The sequence below is a fragment of the Harpia harpyja genome, chromosome 4 (assembly GCF_026419915.1).
Source record: "Harpia harpyja isolate bHarHar1 chromosome 4, bHarHar1 primary haplotype, whole genome shotgun sequence".
NCBI lineage: Eukaryota > Metazoa > Chordata > Aves > Accipitriformes > Accipitridae > Harpia > Harpia harpyja.
Genome location: NC_068943.1, coordinates 25308478 through 25331943, shown reverse-complemented (window position 1 = coordinate 25331943; position 23466 = coordinate 25308478). Strand labels below are relative to the sequence as shown.

The 23466-nt window shown below is 36.0% G+C and overlaps 1 protein-coding gene across 2 annotated transcripts in view; it reads left to right on the top strand.

The window, feature by feature from the left end:
* The window catches only part of TDRD3 (tudor domain containing 3), a 111322-nt gene that overhangs the window by 50015 nt on the left and 37841 nt on the right, over nt 1-23466 (top strand). For both annotated transcript variants that reach the window (XM_052786018.1, XM_052786019.1), the window contains 7 exons: nt 5156-5316; nt 7408-7549; nt 13192-13263; nt 13802-13951; nt 14651-14791; nt 19019-19175; nt 19539-19664. In XM_052786018.1, coding sequence (XP_052641978.1) covers nt 5156-5316; nt 7408-7549; nt 13192-13263; nt 13802-13951; nt 14651-14791; nt 19019-19175; nt 19539-19664 — 949 coding nt within the window. The remainder of the gene's footprint in view (nt 1-5155; nt 5317-7407; nt 7550-13191; nt 13264-13801; nt 13952-14650; nt 14792-19018; nt 19176-19538; nt 19665-23466) is intronic.

Sequence of the window (23466 nt, the reverse complement as noted above, 5' to 3'; positions counted from 1 at the left end):
CATTCATTCCAGAAGAAGCATTCAGAAAGGATTTAATTTCTGAGCTCAAAGAGATGCTTTCTGAGTTGCAACAGATTGATAGTATGCAGCTGAAACATAAGTTGCCAGTGATTCCAATTCCTGTTTAAGGTTACTCATACACTTCCCAATTTCTGTCTCATTACTTTGATACGAATAACTGTGCTTTGTTGCCTTTTAGTATTTCTTTGATTGTGGATTTTGGTTTCCTGCAGGCTTTGCTTTTTTTTTTTTTTTTTTTTTTTTTTTTTTTTTAAATTATTAAAAGGATGATCAGATTTGCTGTTCCAGTTAGAACTTAAAAAAAAACCCTCCAGTCTTCAGGTGCTTGTCTTTACTGTCCAGTGAGAGCGGTTGCTACATCAGGTCTGCTGATGTAACTGCGCTTGAAACTGCATGCGTCAAAAATTATCCTACATATTTCTAGTTCATTGTTTGTGTTTTTTCCAGTTGAGATGATTTTGACAAGACTATGTGTGTGGTAATGCTGACAGAGCGAACTGAGTCATAGTCTTTTTAGAAATTGCTGTTTGGCAGCCTTAGGTAAGCTGTGGGCCTTGAGCTCTTCACCTTCATCAGTGTTTTGATTGTGTTCTTAGCTCCTAACGCCTGTTTCAGGAGCTCTTAAAAAGGCATGATTACTTCCATATTTTTGAGAAAAAGTATACAGTGTTAGATATAATGAGCTAAATCTTTATGAGAAGCCAGCTAGTTTTTGGTTTCAGACCAGTTTGTGTCAAAGCAATGCCTCTAGGAAGGCAGTGCACTAAAAGTCTTGAAAAGAGTAGAATAGTCTAGTTGCTATATTGCAAAACTTGTTGAAAATTATTAGGCAGCTATTAGGCATTGTTTGAAATTCTGTCTCTAACTTAGGGATCTGCAGAGATTGATTTATTAGAACACTATTTTCTACCTTGATCACATTGGCAATTATGCTTCTAGATATTTTGACACCCTAGCTTGATCTGGAGCATCTCCTCTCATTCAGTAGTGGTTTAATCCCTGTTTGTGAGCAGTAATGTCTTAATTGGCAGACATTGAGGCAGGTGTAAGCACTGTTTGAAGAGCATAGATACAAAATAGTTTTACTGACTTTCCGGATGTGCTGGAAAGGCTATTGTTTTGTTGTAGATAGAGAGTATCTCCAAGTGTTGATCAGTTATTCCCCTCCACTCAATGTATAGAGTTAGTATTTCAGAATTTTTTTTTTTTTTCTGAACATGACATGATGTAAGTATTAGATTTGTTTCTTCATATTGAGGAAGCCTATAAGCTAACTGCACATGAGCAAATGATGTCTTAATTAATTTAAACTATGTCCAGAAAGACCCGAGTATATTCTATCTATATGATAGTGTGGATATTTGTGCACTTTGGGTTTTTTGTTTGGTTTTTATTTGGTTTTTTCTTTCCAAGTCATGTGTGTTCTTGAATTAACACTGATAAGTTTTGTGGATAAAGGAGTGGGATGTGGTATGTCTCAATAACTTTTTATTAAACTTTCATTTCCAGTCATTCCTGTTATGCTTCTTTCTGCTGTTTCAAATTTCAGATTCTACTTACCCAGTAGTTTTCCCATGCGTTAATGTAAAACCTACAGTATGAATATTTTAATGCCATTATACAGTATAAGATATTGTTATTATATTTTTTCACCTTGAAAAAGTAGGCAGAGTGTTAATTACGGGATTAATGATGGATAAAGCTAGTCTTCATTCCTAAACTCATTTAGCCTATGTTGTGTACTCTTATTTGCATCCTTTAGACTCTAATCACTGAAAGCTGTTTATACTACTACCATGGCACATAAAATGCAATTTCTTTATTTTTCTACTTGTTTCTCTTGTTTAAATGTTTTGGTTTGTTTTTTTGTTGGGTTTTTTGGTTTTTTTTTTTTTTTTTAAATTAAAGTCATCTGAACTGCTTTTCATAGCATTCTAGCCTTAACATGTGTGCAGTTGCTTGTCCACTTTGTAAATGCTTCTGGAGAGAGCAAGCTACAACTGTACTATTTGGAACTTAAGAATGAAGGCATTACCGAAATAATAATATGGGATTGTATACAAGAAAACAGACGCAGGATCACAGAGTGGTTGAGGCTGGAAGGGACCAGCTGAGGCTGTCTGGTCCAACGCCCCTGCTCAAGCAGGGCCGCCTAGAGCTGGGTGCCCAGGACTATGTCCAGATGACTTTTCAGTATCTTCTAAGATGGTGATTCTACAGCCTCCCTGGGCAGCCTGTTCTAGTGCTCGATCACCCTCACAGTAAAAGAGTTTTTCTTCATGTTCAGATGGAGCCTCCAGTGTTTCACTTTGCGCCCATTGTCATTCTCCAGGCTGAACAGTCCCAGTTCTCTCATCCTTTCCTCATAAGAGAGATGTTCCAGTCCCTTAATCATCTCCATGGCCCTTCATGTCCATCCTGTTATAAGTTTGGTCTTTTCCACAAGATCCATGGAAAGGCTGGACTTGATGGGCCATTGAGTTACACTACAGTGGCCCATCAGTCAGTGTTTTAAGAGTTCTGGACTTTGCTACTGTCTCCATTATGGGCTGTTTGTTAGGGTTTCTGTATCTGTGTATTTAATGTATTACTTTTCACCTTCTCATCTGTTTCTTATGCTGAATAGCCACTAACCTTTACAAAGTGTGGTAAAATGTACAAACCTTTACAAAGCCATTAATCTTTACAAGACATGTATCCTTTCATTCCAGATATTACTACAGTTTTGTCAAATTGCAATCCCTTTTTTTAAAGAGTAGAGGTTGTAGAAATGTTGAAAGAAACACCTTGCTCTAATCACAAGCCAAACATATTGTCCATTTTTAGAAATAATTAAATTGATTTAGCTGATGTCTTGAAATGTTTTCTCTTTCATCTGGTTTCACCTGGAATCCAGTGTTGGTTGTTGTTGTTCTGCAGGAAGACTGATTTTCTTTTCTCCTGTCGTTTTCTCCTGTGGTTGTTTTATGTGATGAGAGGGGAAATAAGCTGAACTGGAACTGGGAGATGTGGATGCTCTAAGGTCTTGATTAAGTCCATAAAAATAATTGTGGTGTTAATGTGGTGTATATTTGTGAAAAGTACACACTTCCATTCCTCTTTTGCACCTGTTTCCTGAAGTGACAGGTAATTTTCTTCGTTAAAGCAGCAGACACTATTGTCCAAGCTCAACAAATGTGCAGCTCTGCTTTATTATAGTGTGTGCTTGACACTGTAGGCACAAAACCCTGAACATATTGGCATGTATATTCCTAGTTAGCCTAGCCCTCATTTCTTTGCACTCCAGTTTTTTGAGGGATCTACCAAACAATTGTTTAAAACCAAACCCAAGTACTTAGAACTAGAATTTGCTCAACATCTCTGAAAGAAATTGCCATCATAGTAAAGCTACTGTTCAGCTGATTGACAAAGCTAGTTGTGGTTAACTAGAAATGCTTCTTAGTTGACTAGTGTTTCTTCATCTTTACTTTGAAAACATCGTATAATGTTAAAAACTGTTAGCATTAATTTATGACAGGCATAGACTTCTGTTGAAGCAACACACGAGTGTGGCACTGTGTTTGATTAACTACTATAGAAAGAATCATTCGTACAAAAACTCGAGAATTTTTTTTTTGTGGCTTCATTGTTGTAGTTAACTGATAGAGGAGGGGAACTCGTTTTCATACTATGCATTAGATTATCCAGTTTTCTTCTGTTGAAATAAAGGGAAAAAATTTCCATTTGTATGAGAAACAGAATTGGTCTTTTAATTGTTACTGAAAGAAATAAGGTTCAGTCAGCATTTGCTAAAAATACTGTTGTTCTTATTTATGACCTTTTCTTCAAACATTCAGTATTGAAAAAAGATAAGAAAGCTTCAAGTTTCAGTAGATTCCAAATAAACAACTTCTTCAGCTTTTGAGAAATCCTCCATCCCAGATACTGTATTTTCCATGGTTTGATTTGAAGTCATAAACAATGCAGGTGCCTGCAAATTTTAAATTTATTTGAAAGTGTCAAGAATAGGAAAGTTATGTAGAAAATTTAGTTTATATTACTGGCTGTTGTCTCAAGATCACAAAACCATTTAGGAAGTGAACTGCATGGGGTGCTGCTTTTGCTCTTTTTAGTGGCCGTTTTCTTCCTCTTAGTACAATTTCATGGTAAGTACTTTCCTTTCTCTTTTGTTCTCATCTTAAAGTTCTGTTTCCTCATCTTCTAATTTATCTAGTTTCACTGCTTCTATTTTATTTATTAATTTCTCTTTTCTTTTTACATATTTACCTCCTGGTTACCTGCTCTCATTTTGTGTTCTTCTGGGCTACCTACTCTGTTTCTGAAAGGGAAGAAGCTGATGAAATGTACACTTTTTCATCTTTTCTGCTGTCTTGTAGGTGCTTGAGATCAGTTGAGCGGCAACCAATTATTCATTTTTATTTCTCAGAGGGATCAAAATGACTGTGTACTCAGCTATAACTGAAATGTGATGAAGTGGTTTGGTTGGTGGATTTCAGTTTGGGTTTTTTTGTGGTGGGTTGGTTTTTTTGTTTTTCAGGGTTTTTTTGTTTTATTTTGTTTTTTTATTGTAACATAAACTGTGAAGTGTATAGGATATGCTGCATTTTCAGGTAACCAACAGATAGTGATGTCTCTTGAGGTTGTTACGTTCTGATTGCACCTCTGTTTGAAGAAGCTGTGTTTCTAGTTAGTGTTTACAAAGCGGTTGCACTTGAAATGTACTCTTGATACAACCAGATAGTCTTCGAAGGTGTCTTTTTCTTTCTTTAGAACACTTTGTCGATGAGACCCTGCAGTACAGCATGTGAAATCTTATCTGGACTCCATAGTATGTTGGAAGTGACAATATTGGTTTTTCTGGTTTCGTCCGTGTCCTCCCCCCCCGCCTTTTCATTCACTTCTTTTCCATAATCAGTATCGCAGAGATGTATGCAGCATCACAACTGTTTCTCTGAAAAAGCCATTTTTATCATGCTTTAGAACATACAGTACATGAGTGACAGAAATTGAACATGACTGCCTGATCAAATTACACTTTCTTTTGCCTGGGGGGAATCTGTTAGTGTGTCTAGATATTACAGTGTGTTTGCTTAATGGTGTTAACAGTTTTGTCTTTTCTGTTTTGCATATATAGCTGGAAGGGCCGTGTGTTCTGCAAATACAGAAAATACGCAATGTTGCTGCACCAAAGGATAATGAAGAATCTCAGGCTGCTCCCAGAATGTTACGTTTACAGATGACCGATGGACACACAAGCTGCACAGCTATAGAATACAGTAGCATGTCAAAAATAAGGTGAACACAACTTTCTTTTCAAAGTTTTGCTTTGCTACTTAAATGTCATTAAAATAACGGAAGTGTCCTTAGTAATATATGGAAAAATTGCTTGACAAAACAGGCTTCCTTCTCAAGTTTTGTATATAAAGGAGAACCTTAAATTCAGCATGCAAAGGTGTATATGAATGTAATTTACAATACCGTTTATGCTGAAGTACGTAATGGAAGAAAGTGGATTTTGGCAGCCGTCTGCTGAGTTGGAGTTGACATGGCATGCAGCATTTTGGGTGTGTGCAAACTTGAGCCAAATTCCCAATTTTTAGTAGTAGCGGATCTTTTGCCTGACTTTGGTAGCAGGAATGTCACAGGCCTGACACACCTAACTTACTGCAACTAGTGCTGCTTTACCATGGGCAAGGCTTTAACTTGGATTGAATTAGTAAATAGTGTTCAGTTACATATGAAGGGTAAGAGAGCTAATTACTGTTTAAGATGAGGATTTTTTGTGTGTTTCGTTACGAAGATGCTGAAAATTTGTGTTTAGTCTCTGGAGTCATGGTGTGCTTTGCTCTTCACTCTAGTTCAGATTACTCTGATTTAAAAAATATCTTCTTCCTCTCTCTTTCTCTGCTAGCTGCAACAGTTAGATGTAGGTATATACATCATTTTTGAACGTCATCTTTTACTGTTAAACTGCTCCCGAGCAGGAGCCAGCTTGCAGTTTAGAGCGATGCTCTCTTAAAAGGGAGAACACTTAACGATATTTTAATTTTAGCTTGAGCCAGCAGAACTTGGAGTATCATATTCCAACATGAATATAGAGAGCAGAAACGGAAGGCAAACAGGCTTGAAAGCTTTTAGATAAAATCTCAAAAATGTCAGAGAACTCATCACTGTAGTTGGTGATGGGAGCTCTTCTTTTCAAGTAACATTGTATGAAAATTTAATTTGTGTTGTATGTGGTTGTTTCAGGTTTGAAGTTGGGCTATTAACCTGGAATAATATGCTGCTTCAATACATAGTGTTTCTTTAAATAAATGATTAAATAAAAATCACAGTTTTCTTTTAAAATAGAAGTTATTCATGACTGGGGTTTCCATTTACCCCTCACCCCTCCTTTGCATAATTTTTGTTTTTTGCCATATTTCTTGTCTATTTTTTCTGATATCATTTTCTTTGCTTTTATCAGAACAATACCGAAAATCCATGAATATTGCTAAGGTTAATGCCACTAGTGCTGAAATTGGCTGACTCCACTGTGAATGTTCTTTACCATGTGGTATGGTCCTGTGATTGCAACAATAGCTTTAGCATATTTTAAAGAGGGTATTGTGTCTCAGTTGAAAGTTTATAACTGACTCTGTCCTGTTTCTCACAAGAAAAATCAGTTTCCAGTTTGTGCTGCTTGTCATATCTTTCAGTTACGGATTGGAGATGCATGATTCTTTTATGCATCTGCTGTTGTTTTTCACAGGGTAGATTCAGATGAAAAAAGGTAAGGTACCTCCTTGTGGGAGTTGACCACAGAGAGCATCCATATGTTTTTAAATGATAGAGTAACGAGAGAAGCAGCACTACAAGATGCATGTTTTTTATATTTATTCTGGTGCAGTCCTGGCTGTTAGTAATGTATAGAAAGCTTCTTTTCTAATAGCTCTTTGTTTTCTCCTAAGTTAAATGTCTAAAACAAATGAGATGATTAACCATCTGGAGATACTCTATCTATTAGCTATAAATACATCCTAGGATGAGGAACTTATTCTTAGACAACTGACTCTGAGATATCTTCTGTTAGTCTAAACAAATCACATCCTTAGTGTGGTATTGTTAAATTGGATTTTAACCAAACAGACAATTTGCAAATATTCATCTCTGTTAGAATCTAATTTGCAATATGGCATTTTTGTGTAATGAATGGGAAGTGTTCCAATAAAGCTATTGAAAAGTACTGTTCATAATGAAGGAATTATTGCAAAAGTTTTTGATGCTAATTTTTTGTTATGAAATACAACATTGTTGGAAGTGTAATCAGAGTAGAGTTTTATATGTTTTTGGTGGCAGAATATTAATAAATGTATTTGAAATATTTGGCTTTGTTTCTACTTCTAGTCTGAACACTCCACCTGGAACAAAAATTAAGCTTTCAGGAATTGTTGAAGTGAGAAATGGATTCTTGCTGTTGGATGACAGTAACACAGCAGTTCTCGGGGGTGAAGTGGAGCATCTTATAGAAAAGTGGGAATTACAAAGGGTGAGGTAACACCACTCAAAATGCTTGTCTTACAGGATGCATATTACATTTAATGACATCAAGCTTAATGTGTTGACTGTGAACTTTCATATGATAAGCTTTTAGAACTTTACTGTCCCAATATTTTTAGGGATGCAGGCAAATATATATAAATAGGTCTTATGTATGATTTTGTAAATGAAGAAATTATAAGTGATCTTTGCATGGGAACTGATTCCTTTCATAGTCTGCAGGGATTGAAAATATTAAACAAACGTATTAAACTTATTTTAGTGCAGTCATGGGTTGTTGCTTTCCTAAACAGTGTATTTGGTACCAAAATATTACGGAATGATGCGTTTTACAACTACCATCTGCAGGCTGTATATTTTTGAGGCAAAAAAAATGTGGTAAGTGTACAGAAAGCATTGAAGTTGGTAACTTTAAATATGAATTCTGTATTGCAGATTTCATCAGTGCTTTAGGTAGGTTTGTGGTTAGACAAATAGGAGGTTTTAAAATCTTTCTACAAGCCATAAATACTTGTAAGCCCCTTTACTCTGTTTTAGCCTGGTTTCTGTCCCAGTAGAACAAAAGTTGCTGCAGAAAGACTTTTTCATGCACTTGCTCACAAATGAGTGGCAGTTCCTAGGGCAGGAAGTTGTGACCCTGCTACCAACAGTCCCAAATACTTGCCAGATCAACTATCACTACTACTACCACACATAGCTCTATATTTCTACATCCCTGTCTCTGAAACAGAGTAGCTGCTTATGAACACAATGGTCATTTCTGTGTAAAGTACTTCTATTGTTGCTGATGCCAACTTTGGCACAGTTGTTTTTGTTATGGCTAGCCTTCTTTGGTGTTTGTTTGCATTTTACAGATTTGAGCAAACCGGGCCAAAATTTATTTGAACATTTGAGTTACACAGTGTCCATTCTAGTTGCTTCTGTTTGGCATCCTTTTTGTGCTTTTATAATTGAAAATAGTTTTTTAAAAACATTACGGGTTTTAAATGAAGCTGCCTGTTTGATTAAAAAGAAGGTTCTGAGGCCAACAGCAAAAACATCCTCTTTTATCATTTTTATTCATATTTAGTATAGTCTTGTCAGTCCTCTCTCCAGTTAAAAAACACTAAGTTTTAAGATTGATGGGGACGTAAGAGAGACACATAGAACTAACATGTTCTTAAGAATGCCGTCTAATTTGTAAGAGAAGGGTCAATAAAATCGGTTAGCTTTCTTGGTGATATTTTGGACAGTCTGTTTTCATGTTTCTTTTATCTGGGCTTCAGCAAGTAAATGTTGCTTTATAAATATTAATTTGTTTTTGAGGTCAATGTCAAGCAGTAACTCAGAATATGTTCTGTTTACAAGAAAGCAAACCATTTAATAACCATTGGTGTGCTGCTGACTACAAAAACTTTCAGCATTTGTTAGCCAGTTCTGTTGGCTTTATGTGATATGTTTAAAAGAGAGGTAACTAAGTTTTCAGTGATTTGCTCTGATAAGATGAAGTATAGAAAGTTAACTATTGCCTCTTGCTATCCCGTCGATTCTCTGGTTCCATCCTGCAGTTTGCCAGAGTATCATTTTCTTTTTCTTGTTGACCGGTTAACAGCACACGATCAGGTTCCCAGCGTGAACGTGGCCATGTCAGAAAAGCTGTGGGTGACATGAAATCAGTCTGGACAGGTGAACCATGACCACTGGAAATCATAGTTCCAGTTCTATATCTGGACTGACAGCTAGACAGATAGGGCTCAAACAAGTCTATAGAAGCCAGATGCTACTTTGATAGCAGTTTCCTCGTGAACTCAATGTTTCTGTCCTGTTCAGAAAGCTTTACAGAAGAGGACGGTTGACAAATAAGCAAGATTATCAACTCTCAAAGATTTTTGAGCGAGGACGTTGCCTCTCCTTGTCTAATCTTGCTACTGAAGCTTAAATCAAATGCTGAACTGTGTCTGCATAAAAAGATAGAAAACTTGTATTTGTGTGACTATTTCAAATTACTTGTTTTGAAGCCAGTTTTTTTTTCTCTCTGCTACAGTGTCTGAGAATTGTTAATTAGGCTTCTTGTGTAGACAATGAAATAAATTGCTTCTATACTTATTAAAAAGGTAGTGCTATTAAGTCAAATAATATTACAAAACGTTAGAATTAAAGTTGTTTATCCTGTCTTAAATTATTGCCCTTGCACCTACATGTCAGCTTCTAGTTGCATAGCTGCATTACTGTTTTGTTCCATTCAGAATGTTGTTTGAAATTCCTCCCGAAAGCAATCAAGTTTTAGTAATGAAAGACTTGCACTACAAATATCGTGTATGTGGAATGAATGCAGTATTATCACACTGCATGTGGAATAAATGTGGTATTCCTTGTAGCATTCAATTTTATCATAAGGTAGTTCTTGCCAAGAAATTTCAGATTTTTTTGAGTGTTGCCGTTTAAGTGACAGTAAATAAGTAGGGAGTAAATGAGAATGTTACTGTGTGATCTTTTTTCTAGACTATTTGGAAATATGAGGTAATGTGTCATGGACTTCTTTAGGTGAGAATACAGTTCCAAATAATTATTACTTAATAGTGTTCCTAGTGTTCTGGTGGTGACTGGTGTTTCAATCAGTGAGAATCAGTATCTGTGAGATATTGCTGCTACCCTTCTTATGAAGGAAAAGTACTTTGTATTGCTATTAATCAAAATATCAGATGATATGTAAGTGAAGGCTGAAGCAAATTTTGCTGAGATGATTGGTGAGACTGGTAGGCCCTTGTATTTTTAAAACATAGAATCTGTCAAATTATGGATTATCTAAAAATAAAGTTCTCTAGTATACTTAATGATTTTTCTATTTTGGTGAAGGCCAGGCTAAATATTGAGGTTACCTGATGGGAAAAGGCAGTAGTTTTATGTATCGTTCAAAATTCATATTAGAAAGAAGTGTGAGGGTATAATAGCATACAATATCTAGGAGTTCAGTTTTATATTGTAAACCTTTGTTTCTTAAGCGATTCCCTAGAAAATATTTTTTTTAACGTCACAATCCAAATACAGCAGAAAGGATAAAAGAAACATACTAAATGTATTTATAACTAAGTTTGTTGTAAATGATAATTAGTGCTGTGCTACAAGCAAATTTAATTGTAAGTTACAAAATATTGTTCTTGTTGCCAGTTTGCTTTCTATTGGGTGCAAAGTGAAATTTAATTTCCAAAGCAGTTGTTCTCACTTCTCAGCAGACAGTTCTACCTGAGAAGAAAGTGTCAAGGCTGTTATTTACCATTAGGCAGCGTTCTTTCATTCTGGATAACAATTTTTTGTAATAAATTGTTATAATTCAAAATCCATGTTACTAAATGTTAGTAAATATGTAGTTAGTTTTTAAGTGCTTTTTTTGCTATTTGTCAAATTAGATGTTTGAGCAGTAGTTTGGAACAGTCTTTTTCTTGTATGTGTTTCTCTGATTTCCTTGAAAATAAGCATGTCCTTAAACTTAAGCATGTTCTTCCTGATTACAGCACATGAGGAATTAACTATGATCAAATGCTCGAGTTCTTACGTTATCGTATAAATTTTTTTTTTTTAATTTGATTCAGTGCTGGAGTCCATTCCAGAACTGCCTACATTTCTCTAGATCCAAACAAAAAAAAAAAGTGTAGGGTTTGTTGGACCTAGAGTGCCTACCCTGGGGAAGCGAAGCAGCTTGGCCATGAAATCACTGTTGTACTGTGCTGCTTCAGTTAATAGATGCAGGAAGGTATGAGTGTGCTACAGTGATCAGCCCTTGGTTACCTTGTAATTCTAAGGCAGCACTTTAAGTCAACTGGTAGAAACTAAAAGATATGATTTCTGCACTTATAAGTGCTTTGTTTTGAATAATTTATTGAATACTTTATCAGTGGTTTTTGCTCCAAGGCATGAGGAAAAGGATTTTTTTTTTTTTTCCCCACCCTTGAAAAGAATTAACAACCATAAATGATTTAGAAAACGGTCTTTGGTTCCTGAATAAAAGTAGTTAACTTGAAAAGAGTGGACCAGAAGTTTTGATTTGGGTATTAGTTAACCAAATTAATCTCTTTACTTATTTTAAGAAATTCTCTGATAGTATAATGGCTTAAAGCATATTCATGTTTATACTACAGTACTCGCATGATAGAATTAAATCAATTTTACATCAGGGTAATAAATGTATAGGTAAATGTCATATATAGCCTTGAGTAATTAAAACTTTCTCTGCCAATGAGGAGTAGGGAATGATGTATGTAATCATGCATGACTGTCCCAGTGGGAAAAAAGGGACAATAAGAAATAAAGATGATAAAACAGATGCTTTATAGGAAATGCAATTTTGAAGTATTTTAACATCATTAAGGACCTGTTCTTCCTTCTTCCATTTCTGAAACCAAATATTTCTGTGTAATATGAAATAATTAACATGGAACCAAATGTCAATTCCAGTGAATTTCATTCTTTTGCAGGTTGCTGCTGTTATCACAATTTGTAAAGAAAGAAAAAAAGTATCAACTATGAACAGATATTTTAATGCAGTTTTATTATTTGAGAATGCTTTGTTTTCAGGTCTAGGTCACCGATTGCCTGATTGCGGCTAGGACTTTAGAGCACTTCTATAGATACTATGTAGCACTAATTGTTATGGTCTTTGCAATGCAAAGATCTGCTGATCAATTTAACATATGTACTGTACTTTTCATAAGGCTGTAGGGGAAATTTCCTAGTGGCACAGTATTTTGTTTCCAACAGTGGCAAAGAGAGATGTTTTTTAGGGAGAGCACACAGCCTGAGCAATTACACAGACTTGGCATCCAGAATTGTTCTATTATGTTTTATCAGGGGATACAGTCCTGACTAATCCTTTCAGTATTTGCTTATGCATGGGTTCATGAATTTAACAGAATGGTTGAGGTTGGAGGGGACCTCTGGAGATCATCTGGTCCAACCCCCTGCTCAAGCAGGGCCACCTGGAGCCAGATGCCCAGGACAATGTCCAGGCAGCTTTTGAATATCTCCAAGGATGGAGATTCCACAACCTCTCTGGGCAACATGTGCCAGGGCTCGGTCACCCCCACGGTAAAAAAAAAAAAGTGATTTCTGATGTTTGGAGGGAACCTCCCGTGTTTCAGTTTGTGCCCATTGCCTCTTGTCCTGTCCCTGGGCACCACTGAAAAGAGCCTGGCTCCATCTTCTTTACAGTCTCCCTTCAGGTGTTGTGTAGATTGGTAAGATCCCCCTGAACCTTACCTTCTCTAGGCTGAATTGGTCCAATTCCTTTTTAAACGTGCTGAAACTGTATGCCTTCACAACCTCTAGTGGCAGCAAATTCACTGGGCGCTATGTGAAGAAACATCTGCTGCCTATTTGTGTGCTGCTTTGCTCTGTTAGTGTAGATTTTGGTATATAACTGCATTTTCTGCATTTGCTGTGTGTGTTGCCTTCATGATTTTGCAAATTTTCATCATTTTCTTCATCTCCCTGCCCTTCATCCAACCTTCTCCTTAAGTGCCCCAGGCTTTTAAGTATATCATTTTTTATGCTTAAAATGTTAATATTGCAAGTTTTGTATACTTTCTGAAATAGAGACATTTATCATATAATCTGTTTTCTGTTTGCAATTTATTAATCAACAACTTTCTTTTACAGAGTTTAGCAAAACACAATAGAAGTAACATTGGAACAGAAGGTGGCCCTCCCCCTTTTGTACCTTTTGGGCAGGTATAGTATACTTCTCTTTGTCATTTCATAAAAAACCCCCCTGTATCATGATATCTAGGGGGCTTGGTTCCAGTTAGATAAAAGCTATCAAAACACCTTAGATCATGATGGCTTGGATCTAAAAAATGTGCCTGTTTTTAAAAAAATTGCTTTGATCCTGTCACTTTGTTGTGCCAATTTATATTTGCATTTTTCCTCTCAATTTCAAACTTTACATTTAATTTAGTATGTGGAGCCTTTGATTCTTCTGGTCAGATCTTGTAGGCCCTAATGCAATCCCTTCGTAAATGCTAAAGGTATTTACAAGAATCATACTAGCTACATCATGAAATAAGCTTAAAATGTAAAAGTCATTGTTTTTGGCCCTTTTAGTGGACCTAAGGTGTGCTTTCAGCAAAGACATCTAGATGTCCCAGGTGTACATTTTTGTGATCACATTCTTTATCTAAAGTTGTCCTACTTTAATAGAATAATACTTTATTTTTTTCAATTTAGAGTAGGCAGAAGAGTTAATTAAAACTTTCTTTTTCATTTTCAGAAATGTGCATCTCACGTGCAAGTGGATAGCAGAGAGCTTGATCGCAGAAAGACTCTGCAAATGACAAATACTGTAAAAACTGTTGTGGATAATGATGAATTTGAAAAGCAGAGAACAGCTGCTATTGCAGAAGTAGCAAAGAGCAAGGAGGTTAGAATGCATGTGTTGCAGCATTTTACTTACTGCAATTGATCTTTTCTTGTTATTTTAAGTATTTCTCTTAAATGACAAATGCTTTCTGATGTTTGCTTTCTGATGTTCTACTCATGTATCTTTAAAAAGATGAATTAAAAATAGAGTCCTTTTGGATTGATGGGTATGTTCTTATTTTAATAAAGCTAATAAATGTAACATAATGTTTTATTGTAGATATGATTTTGATTTGATACCACTATTAAAAAAACGTGGGTTTTACAATTCAGCTAATGAGATTTAAGTAATAAATACAGGTTATCAATTTTCATCTCCTTTTTTCAATTCTCAAACACCCATGATTCCCTGCATTCAGTCTGAAAGAATAGCTAGGAATTTTAGTTCTAATGTGTCAGGTTTTTATGTCCTCCATTGGTTTTACTTTTAGTTTATTTTTCAAATTTTCTTGCTAAGTCATAAAAACTAGAATTAACTACCCTTTTTACAGCCTCATTTGGGCATAGGGCGAAAAAAAATACCTACCTAATAAATTCATCTTTTTTGTGTGTGTAAATTAGTGCTTTATTTGTTGATGCAAAGCATAATCATAAAAATACAGTTGCATCAAATTTACTGCACTTTTTCTACTAGCTAAATATTAAGGCTTATTTTCAAAAGTTCTGTTTACTGAAATGTTATTTTTGTGCTTATCTGAAGACCAAGACGTTTGGAGGAGGTGGTGGTAGTAGCAGAAGTAATCTCAGTGTGAGTGCTGGAGGGAATCGAAACAGGGAACTGTTCCAGAAAGAGAAGATAACAAAACCTGAGGGAAAGAATGAAGGTGTCTACCGAGAACTGGTAAGGTGGAAAACTTAAATGGAACCTTAAACACGTACTATTAAAACACACAAACCCAAATTTAACAGAAATAAAACCAAAAGACCCTGAAGAATAAGGGCTTTTCTGTCCTTCAATTTATTTTGAAGTCTGTTTAGAATACTTAGGGTGCTTTTGTACCTTACTGAGATAGTTACAAGTGTCAATGTGATTTTTGTAAAAAAAAAAAAAAAAAAAAAAAAAAAAAAATTAATGTCGTCTTACCCAGTAAAACTTAAAACCAAGTTTTCACAGAATAGTAGTAGTGTATGTGGTATAGGACATGACAGTATAGTTTTATTTTCTTGTTTAAATAAGCTTAACAGTTTTCCATGTTAACATTTACTAATTCATTTTAAGCAGGAAGACTTTCATCCTTCAATTTCAATACATCAAATAATATTTTAATGTAGCTTTTCTTCTGAATTAATTTAATATTTATTTTAATCCATCTGGTGTGTTACCTTCTGAGAAACCTGAAGCACTGTATCTTTACCTACAAAACAAGAAAAAAAGAAGCAATTTTTCCTGTTTATTCGTAGACAGACAATAGATCGTGGAGGTCAATCGTCCTCCTCTCTTAATAGTCCTTATAGAATATGTCCTACAATTAACGATTCTAATTTGAGTGATGAAAGCAGACTGAAAGAGGCATCGCAACAATGTAGTAACTCAGTAAACCAGTATTAAAATATGACTTATTTATTGTTAAATATTTTCCACCTTATTTACTTTTACCAAAGAGTTAACAATGAGGAGAAATACATTTAGGAACAGTAACTGCCTGTTACAATTTTGTGTAGTATGTGTCATCATCTTGCAGCGAGGAGAGCTTCCAGCAGTGCTGCCTTCAGCACTGTGCTCAGAAATGTCAATACAGAATTCTAGAAATACAAGCTGAAAAGACCTCAAGAGGTCATTTAGTCATCCGTCTGCCCAGTGTAGGACCAGTGGTACACCTTGTCATTCTTGACAACTGTGTCTTGACCTAAATAGACTTTAAAAAAAAAAACCAAACAAACAGAAAAAACCCCCAACAACAACAACAAAAAACCCCAAACAGAAACAAAACACCACAAAATTTAAATTGGGTAATTGTTTAAAGTATTGTGTTTTCTAATTTTTTATATGAACTGCAAGAAATTTGTCTTACATTGCACTGTAAAATGGCAGTACTTCCAACTTTTCAAAACTTAGTATTATGTCATTTAACATAGCTAGGTGCTGTTTAGAAGAAGCAAATATGAACCCACTAAGTGTATATAGAAAGCCTTCTTTGGTTACAAGTAATGCTTTTTAGATCTTAAAGCAATGGATAACAAATTTGTTTTGTCTTTTTAGAATTGTGACATCACGTAGGTTTGATTGTTTGCTCTCAGGTATATTGTTGACTTGTGTGTATGTTTAGAAACGGTTAAAGGTTTTTAATCCATCTGGTGTGTTACCTTCTGAGAAACCTGAAGCACTGTATCTTTACCTACAAAACAAGAAAAAAAGTAGTAATTTTTCTTGCTTATTCGTAGACAGACAATAGATCGCGGAGGTCAATTGTCCTCCTCTCTTAATAGTCCTTATAGAATATGTCCTACGATTTTCTTTCTTTCCAGTTTTGTATAGGAGAAGCAAGATTTATGCCATGTAAATGAAGTTGAAGGGAGAGTTTTTGACATCCAAAGATACTTAAGATACAACCTCCTTTCTCAAACAGTCTGTATATGGGAAATTGCTGTTCCCTTGGGTCTCAAATTGTGACCTATCCCAGATTATTTTTTTTTAATCCGTAGCTGAGAGTATAGTTAGTGTATATGTGAGTCTTCATCTCCCACTGGTCTTTGAATGTAGCTGTCGTGCACAGAATTTCCACTGCTGAAAGGAGGTGATGCAGCAGTAATGGCTAGAAGTTCTCTTCTCATCCAAACCAACTACTTACCTACAAGGGGGAGAAGAGTGAAGCAGATTTGCTGAGGAAGTACTTCTCTCTGGACCGTTGTTGCCATGCAGAAGAAACTAGGAGAATGGCCCAGAGGAGGAACTATTATATTCTGTCCTAAGACATTAGTTAGGCAACTTGAAGTCAAACTCAAGTGGGATGATGATTCCCTGCAGACACTGAGGTCATGTTTCTGCCCCATTGGTCTTCAAAGACCTTTTAAATTGTCATTCCTTTACATAGTCAGTCTTTGGACAGTTAAGAGTATTGTTGAGTTTGGGAATGAAGAAGGCTACATGAAAGCATTGGAGTTAACGTTGCTGAGCATGTGGGAGTTGTAGCCAAGTGCTGCTAAGTCATGTCTTGCTGTCCTGGTTTCAGCTGGGATAGAGTTAACTGTCTTCCTAGTAGCTGGTACAGTGCTGTGTTTTGAGTTCAGTATGTGAAGAATGTTGATAACACTGATGTTTTCAGTTGTTGCTCAGTAGTGTTTAGACTAATGTCAAGGATTTTTCAGCTTCTCATGCCCAGTCAGTGAGAAAGCTGGAGGGGCACAAGAAGTTGGCACAGGACACAGCCAGGGCACCTGACCCAAACTGGCCAACGGTGTATTCCATACCATGTGACGTCCCATCTAGTATAGGAACGGGGAAGTGGGGGCAGGGATTCGCCGCTCGGGGACTGGCGGGGTGTCGGTCGGCGGGTGGTGAGCAATTGCACTGCGCATCATTTGTACATTCCAATCCTTTCATTATTTCTGTTGTCATTTTATTAGTGTTATCATTATCATTATTAGTTTCTTCTTTTTCTGTTCTATTAAACCGTTCTTATCTCAACCCACGGGTTTTGCTCCTTTTCCTGATTTTCTCCCCCATCCCACTGGGTGGGGGGGAGTGAGTGAGCGGCTGCGTAGTGTTTAGTTGCTGGCTGGGGTTAAACCACGACACTTGCCCATTACAGTGATTTATGCATAGCTAAGCATAGTTACGAAGGTTATTTGAGTTGTTATATCTTCTGGCTTACTGCATTGAGATATATCTGTATTGAGACATATCTGTATTGAGATAGTGACCATAAACACTGATTTCGTGTGTCTGCCCCCAAAAGGAGACCTGCTCATACCTGTTGTCCCAGAGCACAGTGTGTAGCTAGAATTAAGACAAAAAGTGAATGTATTAAAACATCAGGAGAAGTGAGGATTGGAGAAATTAAGTCTTAAGACTGTGGAAAACAGTGGAGAGGAAGGGCTAAATGTTATTTGTCATACAACTCTCATACAGTTGTAATTTAAATCATTCTAGCAATAAAAGTTCACATTCTTTTAAGCAGTGGGAGAAGGAAGGGGTTGTGTATCTTAGAGGTTAGATTCCGTTGGGTTGGGGTTTTTGTTTTTTTTTTTTGTTTGGTTTTTTTTTTTTTTTTAGAGGGTCACAATACGGCTATTTTGGTACCTGTAGACAAAATTTCATGTTGATGGGACTCCAGTTAAGAATGTATTTGGTTACAGATGTTGCAGTAGATGGATAAATGGCATCATTTTGGTTGGGTATGGGATGAAGAAGGAGACAGGGCCTAGTCCCATTTCATGTTTAGTGCATGTAGGTCTGTCTGCACTGGAAGAGACAGTTCTCACCTGAATGTTTTAAACTACAGTGCAGATGTAAGGTTATTTTCTGTAAATAATGCTCTGTGATTCCTGCTTTGCCTTTTTTGTTATTATGGTCTACACAGTTTAGAGTAAGAAAGCCTGTATTTCTGTGGAAGTAAATTGTTTGTATTTATTTCCTTTCTTCTACAGAACCTTTAGCGATTATCTTTTCTCCATGTTTTAAGTAGTGTATAACTGGGTTTGTATTGTCTCTAAAAGCTGTGAAGGGGTTCAAATAGGAACAAATGGCTAGTTTTTATACCAGTATTACTTTGAGAGATTCCTTTTAGCTTTCATCTTGGGGAAAGTATATTACAGTCTGTCATACTACTCCAGTGTGCAGCAAAGGAGGAGGTAGACTAGGGGAATTTGTGCTTGAAACCACATAATATTGGACCTGAAAACTGATGAATTAAAGATCATCATAATAATATTTTTAAAAGCCTCTACTAGACGATTGTTTGGACCTAAAAGAGATCGTATGTGGAGATTTTATATAATACTGAAATATTTATCATCAATTAAATATGAAATAGTGTTTCAGTTAAAAATGAAAAATTAAAGTAAAATCTGGTGTTTTTATAGTCTTGTTGTATCTTATGATTAGTTCTGTGTGTACTTTTTATTTCAGGTTGATGAAAAATCTCTAAGACACATAACAGAGATGGGTTTCAGCAAAGAAGCAGCAAGACAGGCACTTATGGATAACAGTAACAGCCTAGAGGCAGCATTAAATTTTCTTCTGAACAGCAGTAAACAGAAACCCATTCAGGGACCACCACCTAGAGGTAAAATTTGCAAAGAAATGCTTTAAAACAGTGTTTATGAGCAAAGGAATTTGTGTATGGTGGATTACTAATGTAGTTAGAGTATATGCAGGCATATCTGCATGTTTTTTTCCTGCAATTTAGAATGCATTGCAAACCTGAAAGCAAGTACTTAGAACAGGCCTCTGTGTATTGTATTCTTGTCAAAATTTTTGAATTTGAAGTCACAGATTTGAATATCCTTAAATGGAAAATGTATCTATTTTGTCCATGATAGAATTTTTTAAAGATAGAAAATACAAACATTTTATAAATCAAATGAAAAAATGTGTACACTTTTTTTTTATTTATTCCCCACTCACAAATAACTTTTGATGTTTACAGGCAAAGGGAAGGGCAGAGGCCGAATAAGACCTGAAGATGAAGAAGAGCTAGGAAATGCCAGACCATCTGCACCAAGCACACTGTTTGATTTCTTGGAATCCAAAATGGGTACTCTAACAGTAGAGGGTAAGTTATTGAAATTAATGTATCTGGAACCAATATTGGACAGTGTTGGTGGAATTCTTTTTCCTAATTTTGTCATCTAAAAGGTGGTTCCTAGAACTTCCTCCACAGTCAGCCGTAAAAAAACCAAGGAGTGCTAGAGAGGTATTCCTCTCCTTTGAAGAAAGGTCAAATAAATCGCACTGTGGTGGTTTGTACTTCTGTCTTGATTATAGAAGAGCTTAGAGTGTTTGCTTCAGGCTTAGATGTCTAAAAGTCAGGAATTTTGAAATAAGGTGACATAAATGCTAGTTTGTTAATCTAATTTGAGAAAGGCTCTCACAACTTTAATGGACTTCCATGTTGTTCAGAAGTAAATAAAGAAAAAAGCCATAACCACAGTCCTCCTTCCTCAGTTTATAAACAGCATGTTTTGTGTGCTGCTCAGTTAAGAGTTTAGTAGTTGTGGTAAGCTTAATTGTTTTTGTATTCCCTCTCTCTGGAGGGGGAAAAAAATAAATCTTTTTGGCTGCTGTAAAATATTAAACAACTATTTTCTCCTGGTTTTCCTGTTTAATAACTGTAAGGACTGAGGGAAAGGTAGGATTTTAGAAACAGGGAAGCCAAATAATCCCTCAGATTTAATACAAAAGGTCTGAGATTTTTCTTTAATGCCATTTTAGTTACTTATCTTTCTTAAGAAGCCATATTAAAAAGTAGTCAATGCACCAGCATGTCTGTTTAGGTCTAAATTATTCAGTGCTTTGGAAACTTTAACAGACAGATGCATTAAAACAAAAAAGAGGAAACTCCATACATCCTGATGTTTCTAGAGGCTTCTGTAATATTAAAGTCAAACTCACAATAAGCTCAGTAATAAATGGAGATCATTATTTCTTTTGGGTGTGGCCTTGGAGGTGTTTCAGTGGCCAACATGAAATGAAAATATCTGCTTCCATTATTTAACATGAAGGTATTGTGATGGAGTTGTAATTTTTTTCTCCCTACAAAATGACACTTTTCATAAAGGGTGAAAAAAAGGTCATACTAGTTTATATGAACTGTTTGATATTTTGGAGTTTTCTAAGGAATGAGTGTATTTAAGGAATGACTGCATTTGTATGTAATTATTTTTTTTAACTTAAGTTCCAAAATAGTCTTTGTCGACAATAGTGGACTCTTGCTTTGTGTATTTTTACTGGATTTGGGATTTAAAAAAAAGAAGTTAATTAAAAAAAAAAAAGGTAATAAGGATAAAGTGGAAAACAAGCTTGTAGTAAACGAAAGTGAACAGGTTGCCCTGTTTGGAAAGGTACGAATGGCTGTAATGTCAGTAGGCACCTGCATCTGAAAAAAAAGTAGAATGTCCCCATCACTCTGGTTAGTCCAGTGAGAGATCTTTTGTTGAATGTATTATTTTTTTTGTATCTTATGTATTAAAAATGTGTAAATATTTGTCTTCTTTTGCTATAGCAATGAATTTCAGGTTAGTTGTGTTTGAGAGTCATTATTGAATTAGAAATGAAAACATGAAGCCATGTAGACTCTGTCAGTGCATCAAACTCCCAGTTTTCTGTGAGAATTACTAGGACTATCTGCTTTCCATTAAATGCATAGCATATTTTTTTCAAGAGTTATTTTTGTTAGATCTTTCGGAACTTTGAAGCTGCACATTTACAGTTGCTACTTGCATAAGCAGTGTAGCATTTTGTGTTAATGTGTTTGAATATGTTTTGCAGTCTGTAGCAACTGAAGGTCAGCATATTCAGGTGGAAGGAAACACAGCAGTCTAGAAATTCAGTTCTTAGAGCTGTACAGAGGGTGCCTTTATCCAAAAAAGAGGAAAGAGCAGCAAAGAAAGAGGACACATGTTTTGTCATAGAAAACTTGCCTCAGCAGATGGGCTCAGGAGTTAGTGAACCTGCTGGCAAACCCAGGGGTCTGTTGCTGCTGCTGGTAGAATTAGATGCACTGTGAGCCATTTCAGAGTTCACTGAACATTTTTATGACATGATAAGTTTTAACTATGAACAGAAAGGCATTTGCTGATAAATGTGATAGCTTATAGTTCTTTGATAGCAAATGCTATATTGTTGCTGTATCTAGGTTGAGTTTCATTGCAACAGTGTCTTTTTTGGCCTGCAAAATAAGTGATTTTAAATGGCTAAATATTGTTTTATATTTTAGTTGGGTCTAGGTCTTACTAAAACAGTTTGTAGAAAGTGAACAGAAAAAGTTATAAGAGTTCCTTTGCTTATGTATGTTGTTTATAGTTTGTTTATGGTGACTAGGCACAAGTTTATGGCTGGCTTTATGAAATGCAGCTAGTTGTAGTTTGAACATTTGTATCATGAGTCTTCACTGTATGTCAGGAATTTAAAATATTTAAAGCAAATACCTTTCAAATACACAACCATTCTGCATTAGCTGGTACAATTTTGTAAACTGTTCAGGTAATGAATATAATCAGATTTTCAAAAGCCTGTGTAGGGAATTATGCTTAAGAGAGATCTTTTGGCATCTCATTGTGCTTACTGAAGACGCTTTAGATTTTTACAGTGAACAGAAATGGAAACAGTGGTAGTGTTTTTTCTCTCACATTACGAACGTTGATTTTTCTTTGGGCAAGTTTTGTGCTTATGTTGAGAGATTAGAGAAGGCTTTTATGTGTGACAAAGACATTTCAAGGAAAACTAATAGAAATAATCCCTGTGGGATATATGCCTTTCTTATTGTCAGTAATTGTATAGTAAGTAAGGAATAGTAATTTACTATTGTGAATTATGAAATGAGTGAATTCTTTCTTTAAAAATGATATTACTGATTGATAGTGTTTGCTTAGGGGGACTTTTCTGATTCTTTGGGTTTAGTACATGTATTGTTAAGGGAGAAGCCACTGTCCGAGTGTTCACACACCGATCAGGAGTCGTGGGCACTGCACTGGAGACTAACTGCTCGGACCGGAGTCCCTTCACAGCGGGCGACTCCAGTGAGCCAACGGGTGCCCGACCGCGCACACGCACACACGTACACACACGCTGCCTCTTCCCTCAGGCTCGACCTTACGTTCCCCAAAGCAGAATCTCTAATCAAGGCCTTCAACAGAAAAAGTGTAATTTAGTCTATCTATGCTGCACGCGTTTAAACAGCTCGGGCTGGGTGCCTTTGGCGAGGGACCCCAAACACCAAATTATACCCTTACCATCGAAGTCCCTGCCCCTCACGCCACAGTCTGGTCCAATAGTAATATTCGGGTTTGGGGTCACCTTCTCTCTCACTGGATCCTTTTTCTGATCTCTAGGCAGGTTCTTTCCTGGTTTTTAGGCTAGTTGTTACTATATCTCCTTTTCCTGGCTTAAACTGGCTCTGGGGCTTTCCGAGTCTCCTTATGCCTTCAATCAGAGAATAGGTCAATGTTAAGCAAAAGCATTAAGCAGTCTAGGAGTTCCGCTTTATCATGAACAACTACTTTTAAGCAGCTAAACAAAGTCCTTAAAGCCCTCCAAAACATATTAACAGCCTCTATAATTTATATACGTTCCTGTGTTATTGTAGCCTCACAATCTTATTGCGTTATTGCCACGTGCTGTTTACATCGCGTTCAGGTGTGGTCCGCATGCTCATGTAGCTGCCACCTTCCACAACAGTATGTAGCCAACATACTGTAGGGTAATAAAGCATAGTGTTATGCAAGTAGAAAAAATGGTTATATTAGCATATATACTTATATTTCTAATCTTCAATATTGTGTTTTAAACATAAATATACTTTGCTTTTGTGTATTTTTTTCCTTCTTAAATAAAAATAAAAAGATTCCGTAAATGTT